General features: G+C 43.4%; 1 protein-coding gene across 4 annotated transcripts; it reads right to left on the bottom strand.

The window, feature by feature from the left end:
- Positions 1-5,677: 5,677 nt before the first annotated feature.
- SRSF7 (serine and arginine rich splicing factor 7) lies at positions 5,678-14,115 on the bottom strand. 4 transcript variants are annotated; one of them, NM_001195586.2, is given in 8 exon segments: positions 5,678-7,307; positions 8,202-8,237; positions 8,749-8,802; positions 10,701-10,811; positions 11,219-11,293; positions 12,175-12,351; positions 12,639-12,819; positions 13,858-14,115. In NM_001195586.2, coding segments are annotated over 8 exon segments (717 nt in total). In that variant the 5' UTR covers positions 13,886-14,115; the 3' UTR covers positions 5,678-7,252.
- Between the last annotated feature and the right edge of the window lie 1,543 nt (positions 14,116-15,658).

The raw sequence follows: 15,658 nt of genomic DNA, 5'->3' as shown, positions 1-15,658 counted from the left end.
ATGATCCCACCTGTGAATAGCCAACTGCACTCCAGCCTGGACAACATAGGGAGACTCTGTCTTAAAAGATAAACACAATAATGTTGGGGGGGGAAAAAAAAACAAACCTGGAGATTATAAAAAGGAATCAAGTAGGCTGGGCCTGGTGGCTCACGCCTGTAATCCCAGCACTTTGGGAGCCCGAGGCAGGCGGATCACCTGAGGCCAGCAGTTTGAGACCAGCCTGGCCAACATGGCAAAGCTCAATCTCTACTAAAAATACAAAAATTAGCCAGGTGTGGTGGCGCACACCTGTAATCCCAGACACTTGGGAGGCTGAGCCAGGAGAATCGCTTGAACCTGGAAGGCAATCTCAGTGAGCTGAGATCGTGCCACTGCACTCCATCCTGGGTGACAGAGTGAGACACTACCTCAAAAAAAAAAAAAAAAAAAAAAAAAAGGAGGTGGGGCATCAAGTGAAGAGTTTGTTGAAAACAGTACAATAATGCATGAAAAGTTAAGTAGAGAGGCCAGGCACAATGGCTCACATCTGTAATCCCAGCACTTTGGGAGGCTGAGGCAGGCGGATCACTTGAGGACAGTAGTTCAAGACGAGCCTGGTCAACCTAGTGAAACCCCATCTCTACTAATAATACAAAAATTGGCCAGACGTCACCACATGCCTGTGCCTGTAATACTGGGAGGCTGAGGCACAAGAATCACTTGAACCCAGGAGGCAGAGGTTGCAGTGAGCCAAGATCATGCCACTGCACTCCAGCCTGGGTGAGTGAAACTGTGTCTCAAAAAAAAAAAAAAAAAGGTTAACTAGAGAGACTCAGAAGTAGATTTGAGACAGCAAAAGAAAAAGTGAACTTGAAGGTAGAGTAATAGGAATTATTCAATCTGAAAAACAGAAGAGATTGAAGAAAACTGAACAGAACCTCAGAGACCTGTGAGAAAATAGGCACATGAGTGTATGTGTAATGGGAGTCCAAAGAGAGGGATAGAAAAAATAATGGCAAAAAACGTCCAAATTTGATGAAAACCATTAATCTATAAATCTAAGAAGCTCAACAAACTTCAAGATAGTGATTCCCATCTAGGTACATCAAACTGTTGACACATTTAAACTGTTGAATGTCAAAAGCAAACAAAATTTGAAAGCGGCAAGAGAAAAATGACTCCTCGCTATAGGGGACCACCAGCACCAGTACAATGAACAGCTGACTTCTCATCTGGAACAATGGAGTCCAGAATGCAGTGGAATGACATGGTCAAAGTGCTTCAAAACCAGAGATTCAATTATCACCCAGAACTATCCTTCAAAAACAAAGGTGAAATAAAGACTAGAGAATTCATTGCTAGCAAGCCTGCCTTATGAGAAATACTGGAGGAAGTCCTTCATACTGAAATTACACCAGAATCCATGGAAATAAAGAAGATCAGAAATAGTAAATATATGGATTAAGAAGAAAGATGCTCTAATTTTTCATTTATTATCTTAAAAGATGTAAGATTGGCTGGGCATGGTGGCTCACACCTGTAATCCCAGCACTTTGGGAGGCTGAGGAAGGCGGATCAAAGGTCAAGAGATCGAGACCATCCTGGCTAACATGGTGAAACCCTGTCTCTACTAAAAATACAAAAATTAGCTGGGCATGGTGGCATGCGCCTGTAGTCCCAGCTACTCGAGAGGCTGAGGCAGGAGAATCACTTGAATCCAGGAGGCAGAGGTTGCAGTGAGCCAAGATCGTGCCACTGCACTCCAGCCTGGCAACAGAGTAAGACTCCATCTCAAAGAAAAAAAAAAAAAAGACATAAGATTGCATAAAGCAATAATTATAACACAGTATCGAGTTTAGAATACATAAAAACAGCATAAAGGAGGGAGGAGTAAAAGGAAATAGCATTGGAGTATAATTTCTATATTTTACCATAATATTAATCAGAACTACATTGTGATAAATTAAGATTCAACCACTAACTAAAAAATAGTTTTAAAAAATCAAGAGGAATTAAGTAACACATTTATCTTAATTTTTTATACTAAAAAAAATATTTAGGTCAGGTGTGGTGGCTCATGCCTATAATCCCAGCACTTTGGGAGGCTGAAGTGGGAAGATCACCTGAGGTCAGGGGTTTGAAACCAGCCTGGCCAACGTGGCGATACCCGTCTCTACTAAAAATACAAAATTAGCCAGGCATGGTGGTGCATGCCTAAATCCCAGCTACTTGGGAGTCTGAGGCAGGATAAATTGCTTGAATTTGGGAGGCGGAGGAGGTTGCAGTGAGCCGAGATCATGCCACTGCACTGCAGCCTGGGCAGCTGAGCAAGACTCCATCTCCAAAACAAAACAAAAACAAAAAACAAAACAAAAAAAACCCACACACACACAAAACCCTGTCCTCCTTCAGGGCCCTGCCAGGGCTTTATTTCTTTGTGACAGAGTGTAGGGAAGTTTAGGTCATCAGAGAGACCTGGTAAATACTTCTTCAAAATTCCTTAATAGAGGGCCAGGCATGGTGGCTCACACCTGTACAATCCCAGCACTTTGGGAGGCCGAGGCGGGTGGATCATCTGAGGTCGGGAGTTTGAGACCAGCCTGATCAACATGGAGAAACCCCGTCTCTACTAAAAATACAAAATTAGCCGGGCGTGGTGACACATGCCTATAATCCCTACTACTCAGGAGGCTGAGGCAGGAAAAAAGGTCGAACCCAGGAGGCAAAGGTTGCAGTGGGCGGAAATCACGCCATTGCACTCCAGCCTGGACAACAAGAGCAAAACTCTTGTCTCAAAAAAAAAAAAACAAAATTTCTGAATAGAACGTTAACTTTTTTTTAAAGATGATTATTTCCTTGAGCACAGTGACCTCTACTGGTACTAATATAAATTAAAATGCCATTTCTGTTTTTTTCAGTTTTGTTTCCAGCATGGGATCATTTGGAGACAGAGAAACCTAGAGGACACGTAGTAGAATCCTTCTTTGAAACACGTGTGAGTGCTGCTACTTCCTTATTATAATAGAATAAACCAAGCCAATCTTCAATAACGAAAACCACTTCCAGAGCAGTGGTTTTCAATTCTGGTTGCATATTAGAACCAAGGGAGAGGCGAGACACTGTGGCTCACACCTGTAATCCTAGCACATTAGGAGGCTGAGGGTGGTGGAATGCTTGAGCCCAGGAGTTCAAGACCCACCTAAGCAACATGGCGAAACCCCATCTTTAAAAAAAAAAAAATGCAAAAATTAGCTGGCATGGTGGCACATGCCTGTAGTCCCAGCTACTCGGGAGGCTGAGGCAGGAGGATCACCTGAGGTCAGGGAGTCAAGTGATCATGCCACTGCACTCCAGCCTGGGTGACAGATGCTTTCAGAAAAAAATCACCAGGTAAAATGTTTAGATTAATACCCAGGCTTCACCACCCTCAGTGATTCTTTCATTCAAATGTCTTTAAGCACTCTGGGTGATTTTAGTCTACAACTAGCAATCAGAACCACTGTCCTAGAGTAAAAGTTTTCCCTACTATGATCTCATTCACCAATTTTATGGTGTGTAAATGTGTTTGGCTAGAATTTGCCCCCTAGCTTCACAAAGCACTTCAAGGAATGAGTCCTGGAGAAGTCGGTCTTCCCAGACCAAAAGTCTTATCTTAGTAAGGCCCTGGCAACCCTACAAATAATCTTGGTACCCAAGATCTCCAGGTAAAAATTGTTTTGAAAGTTGTGAAGTTGAAGACAAATGTCTAAACCAGGGGCTGGCAAATATTTTCTATAAAATGAAAAGGAGAGAGTAGATATTTTAGGCTTTGTGGCAACTCCACTACTGTTAGCACAAAAACAGTCACAGCCGATAAGCAAACAAAGTCATGGCTGTTTCCATAAAACTTTATAAACACTACAATTCAAACTTCACACAATTTACATGTCATAAAACGTGAACAATTTTTTTTCAACCACTTCAAAATGTAAAACTTGGCCGGCCATAGTGGCTCACACCTGGAATCCCAGCACTTTGGGAGGCCAAAATGGGAGGATCACTTAAACCCAGGAGTCCAAGAACAGCCTGGGCAACAAAGCGAGATTTCTACGAAAAATAAGAAATAAATAAATAAGCCCAGTGTGGTGGTGCATGTCTGTAGTCTCAGCAACTCGGGAGACAGGTAGCAGAATCACTCGAGCCCAGGAGTTCAGAGGCTGCAGTAAGCCGATTGTACCAAGGCACTCCAGCATGTGCAACAGAGTGAGAACCCGCCTCAAAAAAAAAAAAAAAAAAAAAAATGTATGCTGAGGCCAGGCACGGCGGCTCACGCCTGTAATCCCAGCACTTTGGGAGGCCAAGGCGGACAGATCACCTAAAGTCAGAAGTTCAAGGCCAGCCTGCCCAACATGGCAAAACCCATTTCTACTAAAAGTACAAATTAGCAGGGCGTGGTGGTGGGCACCTGTAATCCCAGCTACTTGGGAGGCTGAGGCAGGAGAATCACTTGAACTCAGGAAGCAGAGGTTGCAGTGAGCGGAGATCACGCCACTGCACTCCAGCCTGGGTGACAGAGCAAGACTCCGTCTTAAAAAAGAAAAAAAAAAAATCTATGCTGAAAGAGCATTTTTCAACTTGAGATTGGTAAAAATCAAGTTTGATAGCCCATCAGGTAGGAATTGATTCAAGGAAACAGGTACTCCTATACACTGCCATGAAGGCAAACCAACAATACCCAGCAAAAATCATAATGCACATACCCTTTGACTCAGCAATTCCATTTCCGAGAATGATCTGGATAAGCACGTTCACCTGTCAGTGGTGTACTGTAGTTATTCACTGCAACACTAATTTTTTTTTTTTTTTTGAGACGGAGTTTTCCTCTGTCGCCCAGGCTGGAGTACAGTGGCGCGATCTCAGCTCACTACAACCTCTATTCAATTGGGTTCAAGCAATTCTCCTGGCTCAGCCTCCCAAGTAGCTGGGGGATTACAGGTGTGAGCCACCGCACCGGCAAAAAAAAATTTTTAATTTAAAAAAAAAAAAAAAACTGGCCAGGCGCGGTGGCTCACGCCTGTAATCCCAGCACTTTGGGAGGCCGAGGCGGGCGGATCACAAGGTCAGGAGATCGAGACCACGGTGAAACCCCGTCTCTACTAAAAATACAAAAAATTAGCCGGGCGCGGTTGTGGGCGCCTGTAGTCCCAGCTACTCGGGAGGCTGAGGCAGGAGAATGGCGTGAACCCGGGAGGCGGAGCTTGCAGTGAGCTGAGATCGCGCCACTGCACTCCAGCCTGGGCGACAGAGCGAGACTCCGTCTCAAAAAAAAAAAAAAACAAAAAAAACAAAAAAAAACTGATTCCTCATCAGTGCTAGGCTATAAGTTTAGAAGGAATGAGTCTGGACCAGCACTTTTCAAATCAGCATCTATTTGGCAGTTCCAATCACAGAAAACAAGTGGGAGATGCACCAAAGCTTATTTTGAGATCAGTAACAGGGGTGCCAGATTGCATGTGACGTAAGAGCGCCCAGACAGCCCTCTTCCCAAGGGTAGAATTTGTTTAAAACCATTTTTGCCCCTACCCCTCCTCCATACCCTTTTTAGCCTTTCAATGCTCATTTCTAGGACGCTGCTAGCTGCCCATCCTAAAGCTACAGGATTAATGCCTCCTACTTTTGGCTGAGAGCTCCCGCTTCCAAAAATTAAGTATCAGGATTATTTGTTCAATCTCTGCAGATTTATTGTTCAGTAAACTTATCTTTATATAATACAGAACAATTAAAGCTAACCAAGTGCAACAGATAAATAAGCCTGCCAATTATACACATAACTTTATACCAACCATAATTCAGCCAGTTGTCAAAATTCCAAAAACAAAGAATCCAAATAACTTCCAACATACTAGCGATCAAACTACCAAATAAACTTGATGCAGACCAGTATTCCCAAGTTGCAATGGTATCCAATGACTTTGCTGAAATGCATAAAATGGACAAGCCTAGGTATCTGTGCAACCAGCAGGGTTTTTTTTTTTTTTTTTTTTTTGTACCAAGGCTAGAGAATGCCTGGTAAAAGCTTGACCAGAAAACTCTCAAAAGTAACTGTTACTGCCCTACTATTCTTAATATATTTAAAATCTGAATAAAGAACCTACTGGCTATAACATTCTAAGGTCTACCAGATGCTACCAAAAAAAAATTAGCTACATGGAGTGTTGCTAAATATAGCTGAGATTTACAAAACCACTTTAGTCTCATTGACATTTCTGATTGACATCTTTAATTACTTTGCACCAGCCTGGCAAAATAGAAGAATGTTGGTGGTTGGGAACTGCAAAACCTAGCTTGAAGATTACCAGGTCTTTGCTCAGAATAAGACAATCCATTTGAATACAGGAGTAGTATCTGGGCTGGAAAATTTTGCAAAGCTGGTTTACATGGTGTTTTGTCCCTATTTCAGACAATTCCTCAAACATGCATTTTTTTGGTATAAAACTGGTTATAACTAATGTAGAAAGCAAAGAAATGAAAGACCATTGAGTAGAATTCCCCCTATGTTGGGGAGTTCTAATTGACACTATGCCACCTAGTAGTAGCCTGAAAGCTGCAATTAGTATAAAGATCATCCAGAAATCAGTTTCTCCCTATTTGTCATACATTTAATCACTTTTGCTTAGTTCCTGTCATGCTCATTTACAGACAGATCAGCGGTCCCACTAGCCTGACCACTGATCATTAGTTTGACAATACCTACTAACACCAACTTCAAACGGATTAGCTAACTTAAGGATCTGTCATGATGCAGTCATGCTATATTATAGGGGACTCAAGGTCATCTTACCCAAAGCTACAAGGGTAAAATTTAATTTTCAAAGTCCCTTAAGATCCTGGCCAAGTTTTATGTATAGAACAGTTAGTGATGTTCAAGACTTAACCAACACCTTTCAATTCTGAATGTAGGTCTGTATGAATAAGGTTAACAATTATAACGTCTGACTCTGAAATTCGTCAAATTGATAAGTGTTAATATTGAACACAAATCAAAAATCTAGTTAGAAACATTTTATTTAAATGTGCCAAATAAAAACCCACATTTTCAGACCATAGGATGTTAATACATTCAACAAAAATTTATATTATCTTACTGCTGTGAATTTACAGAGTAGTAATCCAGATCCATTTTGATTAGATGGTTGAATTATCTTTTCTAGGTTACATTTTACAGACATCACAAATCCCTTATAATAATGTAAACAAAATAACTTTTCCCTAAAGGGTGAACTTGAGAGCTTCAGTCCATTCTTTCAGGACTTGCACTTCTGCGAGGACTTCCTGATGGGGAACGACTAAAAAGAAAAACATTAGGTTTGGATCCAATTAGTGTCAATTGAAACTCTCATGTACACGTACTAACTTTCAATAAATTCAAAGGTAGCCTAAAGTACTAATTTCCTATAGCAAAGACCTAAAAATGTCATGAGACTTACATGTTCATCTTTTGTCCCTGGCTTAAGATTAGGCTACCCTGGCCGGGCACGGTGGCTCGCACCTGTACTCCCAACACTGGGAGGCTGAGGCAGGTGGATCACCTGAGGTCAGGAGTTCGACACCAACCTGGCCAAACATGGTGAAACTCCGTCTCTACTAAAAATACAAAAATTTAGCCAGGCGTGGTGGTGGGCCTGTAATCCCAACTGCTCAGGAAGCTGAGGCAGGATAATCGCTTAAACCCAGGAAGCAGAGGCTGCAGTGAGCCAAGATTGTGCCACTGCACTCCAGCCTGGGCGACAGAGTGGAAACTCCATCTCGAAAAAAAAAGAAAAAAAAAATTAGGCTATCTTCCTTGTCAAAATTGGAAGGTCAACTTGCAGTTAAATATGACAACTATTTGAAGTTTTCTGGTCATTAGCACTATGCAGGTAACTATTTGCAAGACTTGTCTCCTCACTTTGTATCTATTACATGTGGGGAAAAGGCATGTTTCTTACCAAAATTTCTACCAAGTACTCACAGGACCAATCATAATCACACTAACATTTTATGACTAAATATTTCCAGCTAAAGTATAAACTAATGTTCTTGAATCAAGAAAAGCAATCATTTCAGAAACTTAGCATAGTATTTTAATCTATATAGCACCAATTCTCCAAAGAGCTCAAAGACTGCAAAGCAGTAAGCAAACAAATTCTGCAGAGGCCACACTTGACAGGCAAGATCTGGCAACAAAACATTTAGCTTACCTTCTTTTTGGAGATGGAGATCTGGACTTTGATCGGCTGTCAAAACATGAGAAATTCTATTAAAGAAAGAGTACTAACCAATCCCTTTCTTGTAGTCACCAATACCGTAAAACAAACCCCCAAAGGTCCTAAGCTTAAAATGTCAGACTGCACTTAAACTGAAAAACATCCTACCAGTTGTTGCTAACAAAGGCCAATCTTCCAACAACTGTTTTTCAAAAAAATGAATCAATTACTGTATCATGATTAATCTTTTACATTGCATATTAATTTCAGGATGCTTCTCCATGCACCTATCAGTTCTAACAAGGGCCTCTTTAATATAATCCCCAAAGTCACAAACGTCTTTCTCACTACAGTTTTACATTCCCTTTTTCAGGGAAAGTCAGTCAGTAATAAATAGGACATACACAAATAAGGTACTGTGTTCCCACTAACAACTAAGTTTAGAGTTAACACTTAAAATTTCAACAATTAAAAAACACTTTGAACTCTTTGGATATTGGTGCCATATAACTAGAAGAGCATAATCAAATTTTTACCCTACCTGCTTCTTGGTCTTGAAATAGACCTGGATCTTGATCTTGACCTCGACGGGGATCTTAATAAAAAAGTGAAAAACACAATTATATCAATTATCCAAAGGAATTTCCTTAAACAACTACTCAACACTGTATTAGGTAGGTTAGGCATAGAGAAGCTAAGACTAAGCAAGATACAACACTTGCCTTATTCTAAACACACTTTCAAACAAACTGTTATGAGACATAAGGAACCACCATTTCAATTACTCGTTTCTATCACTCAGCTGGTTACAGTTCCCGTACAGGAATATTCTCAAACACTGTGTAACATCCAAGGGAAACACATGGTTTTCATTTGATAAGACTGGTATGAAGGAAGCAAAACTAACCTCACTTAAGGCACAGATTCCTCAGCTGGGCACTGTGGTGCACAATGGTAGTCCCAGCTACTCAGGAGGCTAAGGCAGGATGAAAATAACCAGACCCCAGCTGGTGTGGTGGTTCACGCCTGTAATCCCAGCACTCTGGGAGGCCAAGGCATGTGGATCACAAGGTCAGGAGATAGAGACCATCCTGGCTAACATGGTGAAACCCCGTCTCTACTAAAAATACAAAAATTAGCTGGGCATGGCGTTGTGCACCTGTAGTCCCAGCTGCTGGGGAGGCTGAGGCAGGAGAATGGCATGAACTCAGGAGGCGGAGCTTGCAGTAAGCCAAGATTGCGCCCCTGCACTCCAGCCTGGGCGACACACAGAGACTCCATCTCAAAAAAAAAAAAAAGAAAATAACCAGACCCCTGAACTGAGACTAATTCAGGTGATAAGGCCAGACGAGAAGAAAGCCACCACTTAATAAGGCTTTACATTCCTGGATCGTTACGTTTGAGAGCCATCAATTTGTCAGACAAACCAAATCGGACATATCTATCTTTTAAATATATCTAATGAGATAGTCCATAGCTTTCTCAAATAGACCACAAGATTCAGAGTTCCTGCATTTAAAGGTTTTGTGCTACTAAACAGCAATTTAACTCCCAGTAGCATTCTGTACCACTGTTTTATCATTGATACAGATAATATTGTTGGGCCAGGCGCGGTGGCTCAAGCCTGTAATCCCAGCACTTTGGGAGGCTGAGGCGGACAGATCACAAGTCAGGCGATCAAGACCATCCTGGCTAACACGGTGAAACCCCGTCTCTACTAAAAATACAAAAAATTAGCTGGGCGTGGTAGTAGGCGCCTGTAGTCCCAGCTACCAGGGAGGCTGAGGCAGGAAAGTGGTGTGAACTCAGGAGATGGAGCTTGCAGTGAGCAGAGATTGCACCACTGCACTCCAGCCTGGGCAACAGAGCGAGGCTCTGTCTCACAATATTGGAATATTATTAATTACATATTACAATACTCATTTTACAATTTTTTCCACTCTATCTCCTTTTAAGGCCGCCTACAAAGAGTAAAGCTCTGGTTCTTAAGTTTGTTTTTTCAGGTCTCTGTCCAAAAAAAAAATCCACATTCATTTGTATGTACACACTACTGCCCCAACTTTCCAGTGTCTCCAATCAACACCATCATTCCAAAAATGAGAAATGTTTCTACTTGCTTCTAATCTCTTTTCCTGGTTCTAACAGGCCTTTTTGTCGGGAAAATCAATTACCATCTTTCAGAGCTAGTATCATCTAATCTGAAGCCACAAGTTTATAGCAATATGCCTATCCAGCGTGTTCACTAAAATTGTGTTGCTTTGGACCTTTCTCTACCACCATGGCCTCTCTAACAAGCCTTAAAATCTCTAGTAGCCCTTTTCTTCATCTGTAAAACTAGATTAATATTTATGTTACAAGTTACATATCAATTCCAAACTTTTACATCTCAAATATTCCCTGCAACAATCCATTTGAATTATGTCTTTAAGACACTCTACTGCTGTGAAGATGTGAACAACCCAAACACAAGTAAGAAAAGAAAGTGTTACATACTGGAAATACCTCGATCCTTTTATAGAACCAGACCTAGATCTTCTGAGTGAAGCTGATCTTGATCTACGAAGAGAGATAGATCTTGATCGTCGAGGAGATGCTGACCTTGACCTAAAATAAAGAACTTTAAGTCCATCTCCACATTTTTTTTTTGGCCTGTTAAGACTTCAATTGGGGAACGGTGCAATGGCTTATACCTGTAATCCCAGCACTGGTCTCAAGCCCAGGAGCTTGAGACCAGCCTGGGAAACAGTGCAAGACCATTTCTACAAAAAGAAAAACTAGCTGGGTATGGTGGCAGTGCCTACAATCCCAGTTACTCAGGAGGCTGAGGCAGGAGGACTGCTTAAATCCAAGAGGTCAAGGCTGCAGTGAGTCGTGATTATGCCACTGTACTCTAGCCTGGGTGACAGAACAAGACCCTGTCTCCAAAAAATTAGTGAGCTTTTTCTTTCTGTATTGGACTATCAGTGAATTTAATAATAATACAGAAAGACTTCAATTAAACAAGATCTCACCTCCGTCCCCTGCTCCTGCTGCGTGAGCGAGAGTATCGCCTTCCTCTGGATCGAGAATGTGATCTAGACCGTGACCTATTTTTCAAGTTAGAGAAAAAACAAAATGTCAGACAATAACTCGTTTTTAAGAGTTTGTGTGCCTCTGCTGAAATCAAATCTCAAAACTATTTAAATTTAGAGTCTCATTTGGAAATAAACTCTGGGCCTATCAGTTGTTGAGTATTTTTTTTTTTTTTTTTACTACCTAAAAAAAGATTTGTTAAAAGCTGAATTACAACTTAGAATTACATAATATAAAACACTGTAATGTGTATTTAAAATAAACCTTGCAAGTTTGCAGGTCGACCCTCTTTGGCCCATGGTCTAGTAGATCTAGACGATCTAGAAGTATCTATAGCCGATCGCTGCATCTAGATGTTTTCTTCAATCTAACGACGATCAAACTGACAGCCAAATGAGCCAGGTGAGGCTTGATTGACGCAAGAAGATTTTTCTAGTTGGGAATGTGGTCAATCTGGTGTTCCTCTTTCTAAACCGGAGGGGGGCCCCAATTGTAAGCCAAATTTACTGTTACGGCGATCACCGTCTCAAATTTTCTGCCCTTTAAAGAATAAGGTGAAGCTAGGTGTAGATGACTCGAGGGGATCTGGCCTCTTATGCTGATCACCTCAAGGTCTAGGAGGATCTTAATTGTCGGATTTGCAAGGCGCCTCAGCATGATATCATAAGGCTCGTGACATTCTGAATCAAGGCGACTGACTCAAACGAAGAAACCTGAAAGGTTTTGACCAGGTTGATTATTAATATAGTAACATTTTTTTAATTAAACAAAAATTGTAAAATACACCTGTACAATTAACATTCAAGTTTATAGAAAAACACTAGTTTCTGCCTTGCTAATAAAAGAATTACTTGATTAACTAGAATACCAACCATTCCTTTATTAAAATAAATACCTGCTTCTTCTTCGCCGGCTGTAACGATGACAATCATAGGCATAATGTCCCTTTTCGCCACACTCATAGCATCTATCATTTGGATCAAAGGGACGTCGGGCAGGTGGTCTATCAAAACGTGATCTCCGAGGCATGCCTGTCGATAGTTCAACCCTCACTCGGGAGCCACAAATCACTCTAATAAAAGTAAATTAACAAAATTCTAAAGTTAAAAATATATTCAGGACTTCTAGATTTAAAAAGAACTCTTTCCAACCACTCCTTCCCCCTCACAAACTTTGGCGGTCTTTACTAAGCCCTAAATCCATCTCCGCTTTCTTTAACCTTCGTGTGCCTTTAGCAAGTAACACTCTGACTAGCTATTTAAGGTCTCTTCCAGACTTCAGTATCCAAGCTTAGCACTAAGTTTATTATCTAGCCACAGTATATTTTAATGAACAGAAGTTTCATAACATCTTACTTACTTCCCATCCAGTCCTCGTACTGCATCTTCTGCATCTCTAGGATCTTCGAATTCCACAAAGGCAAATCCTGGAGGATTTCTCGCAATCCATACAGTTCTTAAAGGACCATAATAACTGAAAGCCCTTTCTAACTCTCCTTTGCCAGCGCCAGTTCCCAGGTTACCAACATACACCTTGGTTTCTGTTTAAAAACGCAAATAGAAGAATGCACGTTATGCAAAACCTGGCCCAAATTTCAATCAATTATTTGCCTTAAAACGGGCCATCCTCAAGATAGGGTAAAGCACATTAAATGCCCTCTATCCAAGATTGAACTTAGTCCTAAAACTGGTGAAAGTCCGCAAATCCCTGAAAAACTAGACTTTTGACAAAGTTCTTAACGTTCTAAATAATGCGAAGTGACCCTCCCGAACACAGAGATGCGTGGTAGGATACACCGAGGCGTGGGGCGGGATCCGGCCCGGCCCCGCCCATGAGTCCCGGCAGCCCCGGGCGCACGGGGAGCGCGCGGGCCCGCAGCGGCAGCGGCGTCGGCGGCGGGAGGGCCTCAGTAGGGGCCGGGCAGGGAGAGCAGGGCTGCACCAGCTCTCTTCCTCCGCGGCAACCGCCCCAGGCACAGGCTCGCCCAAGACTCCAGCTCCCCGCCCCAGAGCCATAAACCGTGCTCGAAAGAACTAAAAGAGAAAAAGAAACCAGCCGCCAGTCGCAGATTACGTCCCCATTCCCATTCCGCAATTTAACCGATTGTTTGACGAGAACACGCAGCTCACAGCTGTCAATTTCGTTCCTTCTCAAACACAACCACGATCTTACGGCTGCGGCCACATCTGTCCGCTGAAGTGGCGGGAAAGCGCTGAGGAAATGCGCCACCACGGTCGTCAATGTGCGCAAAATGGCAGCCGCCGCCGAGGGCGGGGGGAGGGGGGGCCGCCGGGCGGCTCCGAGAAAGGCAACGCGAAAACCGTGATCTCAACCCTGCTTCAGGCTGGATTGGGCCACAAAAATGCCCGAGAGTACCGAACTCGGCAGAGAGGTACACCCGCCATCCTCCGTCTCCCTTCACCACCCCGCCCCCGCTGCCTCCGGCTTCGTATGGCGTGCGCCGAAGCCGCCATTACGCACGCGGAATAACCGTCTCCCAACCGCCGCGCCAACCCTACGGCCTCGCAGTGCTCACTACACCCACAGCAACGTCCCTCACCGGACTCCAGCCTCTTACCTCCTCCGTACCGCCCGTAACGCGACATGATGACCGACCCGCGTGCTCGGCTCTTCAGCTCGCAGCGCCCAGGGCTCGAGTGACGCAAAAGCTGACACAGACCCACACCCGCCAACAGTCCCGGCGGCACTACGAGGAAGAGCCCGGGTTCGCATTTATATATGCGGCCGCTGGACTCTGCGCATGCGTCATCCCGTTGTTCTGCGCGGCACAAAGGAGCTGGGCGGAAACAGCGAGAAACGACGCGGAAGGAACTGAAGAAACGAACACGCGGGGCATGGGCGGAGGGATACGTTTCCATGGGAACGCCACGATCTCGCCCGTAAACCTGAGACCTTCCCCATGCTGTCCCGCCCCCTCCTCTCCCCCTTTTCTACACCCTCCTTGTCTTCCTTCCCGTATCCCTACCCCCTGCCTCCATTCGTTTTCCCCAGTCTAGGGACCCTCAGCCTTAACAATCTTAGTACGGATGCATTAGACCGGCCTATGAAAGGCTGTACCATTTAACCGCTGATGTTGCAGCCGTCGCACCTTTCCGTTTGGGGGACCTGGCCCAGTCAGCTACTCTGTGATCTTTGGGGCTCATCAGAGGTAATCGAAGGTTTGGCCCTGGTGAAAAGTCCATGAGCCCCGCCATTCTGAGTGGTGGTTTTTACACCATAGGCTTTAGGAAGGATGACGCACCCAGGGACTGGTGGTAAAGCCTCCTGCCCTGCACGCCCCCTCCAACTTCTTCTCAACCAGTCAGTCACCAGTTTGTCACCACCACGGTCTGAGTTCTTGGAGTCTGAAAGACAAAGGAATAGAGCTGTGGGGTCCCGCCCCCCCCCCCCCGTTATATTGAAATTGTGACAAAACCCTGAATGTTTAAAGCATTTTGGGCAGTGACAATTTGGAAATTATTTGCATCTGAAGCTCAAAGTAACTGATTTGCACTTCCTAATGCTTTCGTTTTGTAACACGTGTGATCCACCAATACTCAGATCCTGAGGACTGGGACTCATAAGTCATCTTTTTGTATCTCCACTCAGTGGAAATAGCAGCCTTGCGGCTCAGCCACTCAATAGTACCAAATAAATGCAAAACTTCTTTACATTAGAATTGCTCTAGACACCAACTACAAATAGAGAAATAGTTCTTTTTTGCTAGAAACATAGACATTACATCGTAAATTCTTGGAATACACAAAAGTTGGAAATGTACATAAAAAAGGACATCTTTAGGTATTTGCATTTTTATCTTTTTCATCTTCAGCAACTTCATTTGGTGTGTATAGGTGTGGAATGTAAAGTACAGGGAAAGGAGGCCTAGTTGGTGAATAAAGCATGGATTCTCTCCAGGTCATGCTATGATTTTCTGCATATTTTTTAAATAGGTTAAGTTATAGAGAGAATTAGTCTGTCTCAGGAAAATCTCTAGGAAGGAAATAGAAGCTCTGTAGAGTATATGTGTTCTCACTTAGTCTTGGTGATGTTTGTCTTAACAAGGTTCTTCTCAAAAGAATTAAACAATAGGCCGGGCGCGGTGGCTCAAGCCTGTAATCCCAGCACTTTGGGAGGCCGAGACGGGCGGATCACGAGGTCAGGAGATCGAGATCATCCTAGCTAACATGGTGAAACCCCGTCTCTACTAAGAAATACAAAAAACTAGCTGGGCGAGGTGGTGGGCGCCTGTAGTCCCAGCTACTCGGGAGGCTGAGGCGGGAGAATGGCGTGAACCCGGGAGGCGGAGCTTGCAGTGAGCTGAGATCCGGCCACTGCACTCCAGCCTGGGAGACAGAGCGAGACTCCGTCTCAAAAAA

Source organism: Macaca mulatta, chromosome 13, assembly GCF_049350105.2.
Source record: "Macaca mulatta isolate MMU2019108-1 chromosome 13, T2T-MMU8v2.0, whole genome shotgun sequence".
Taxonomy (NCBI): domain Eukaryota; kingdom Metazoa; phylum Chordata; class Mammalia; order Primates; family Cercopithecidae; genus Macaca; species Macaca mulatta.
This window is presented reverse-complemented; position numbering and strand designations above follow the sequence as displayed.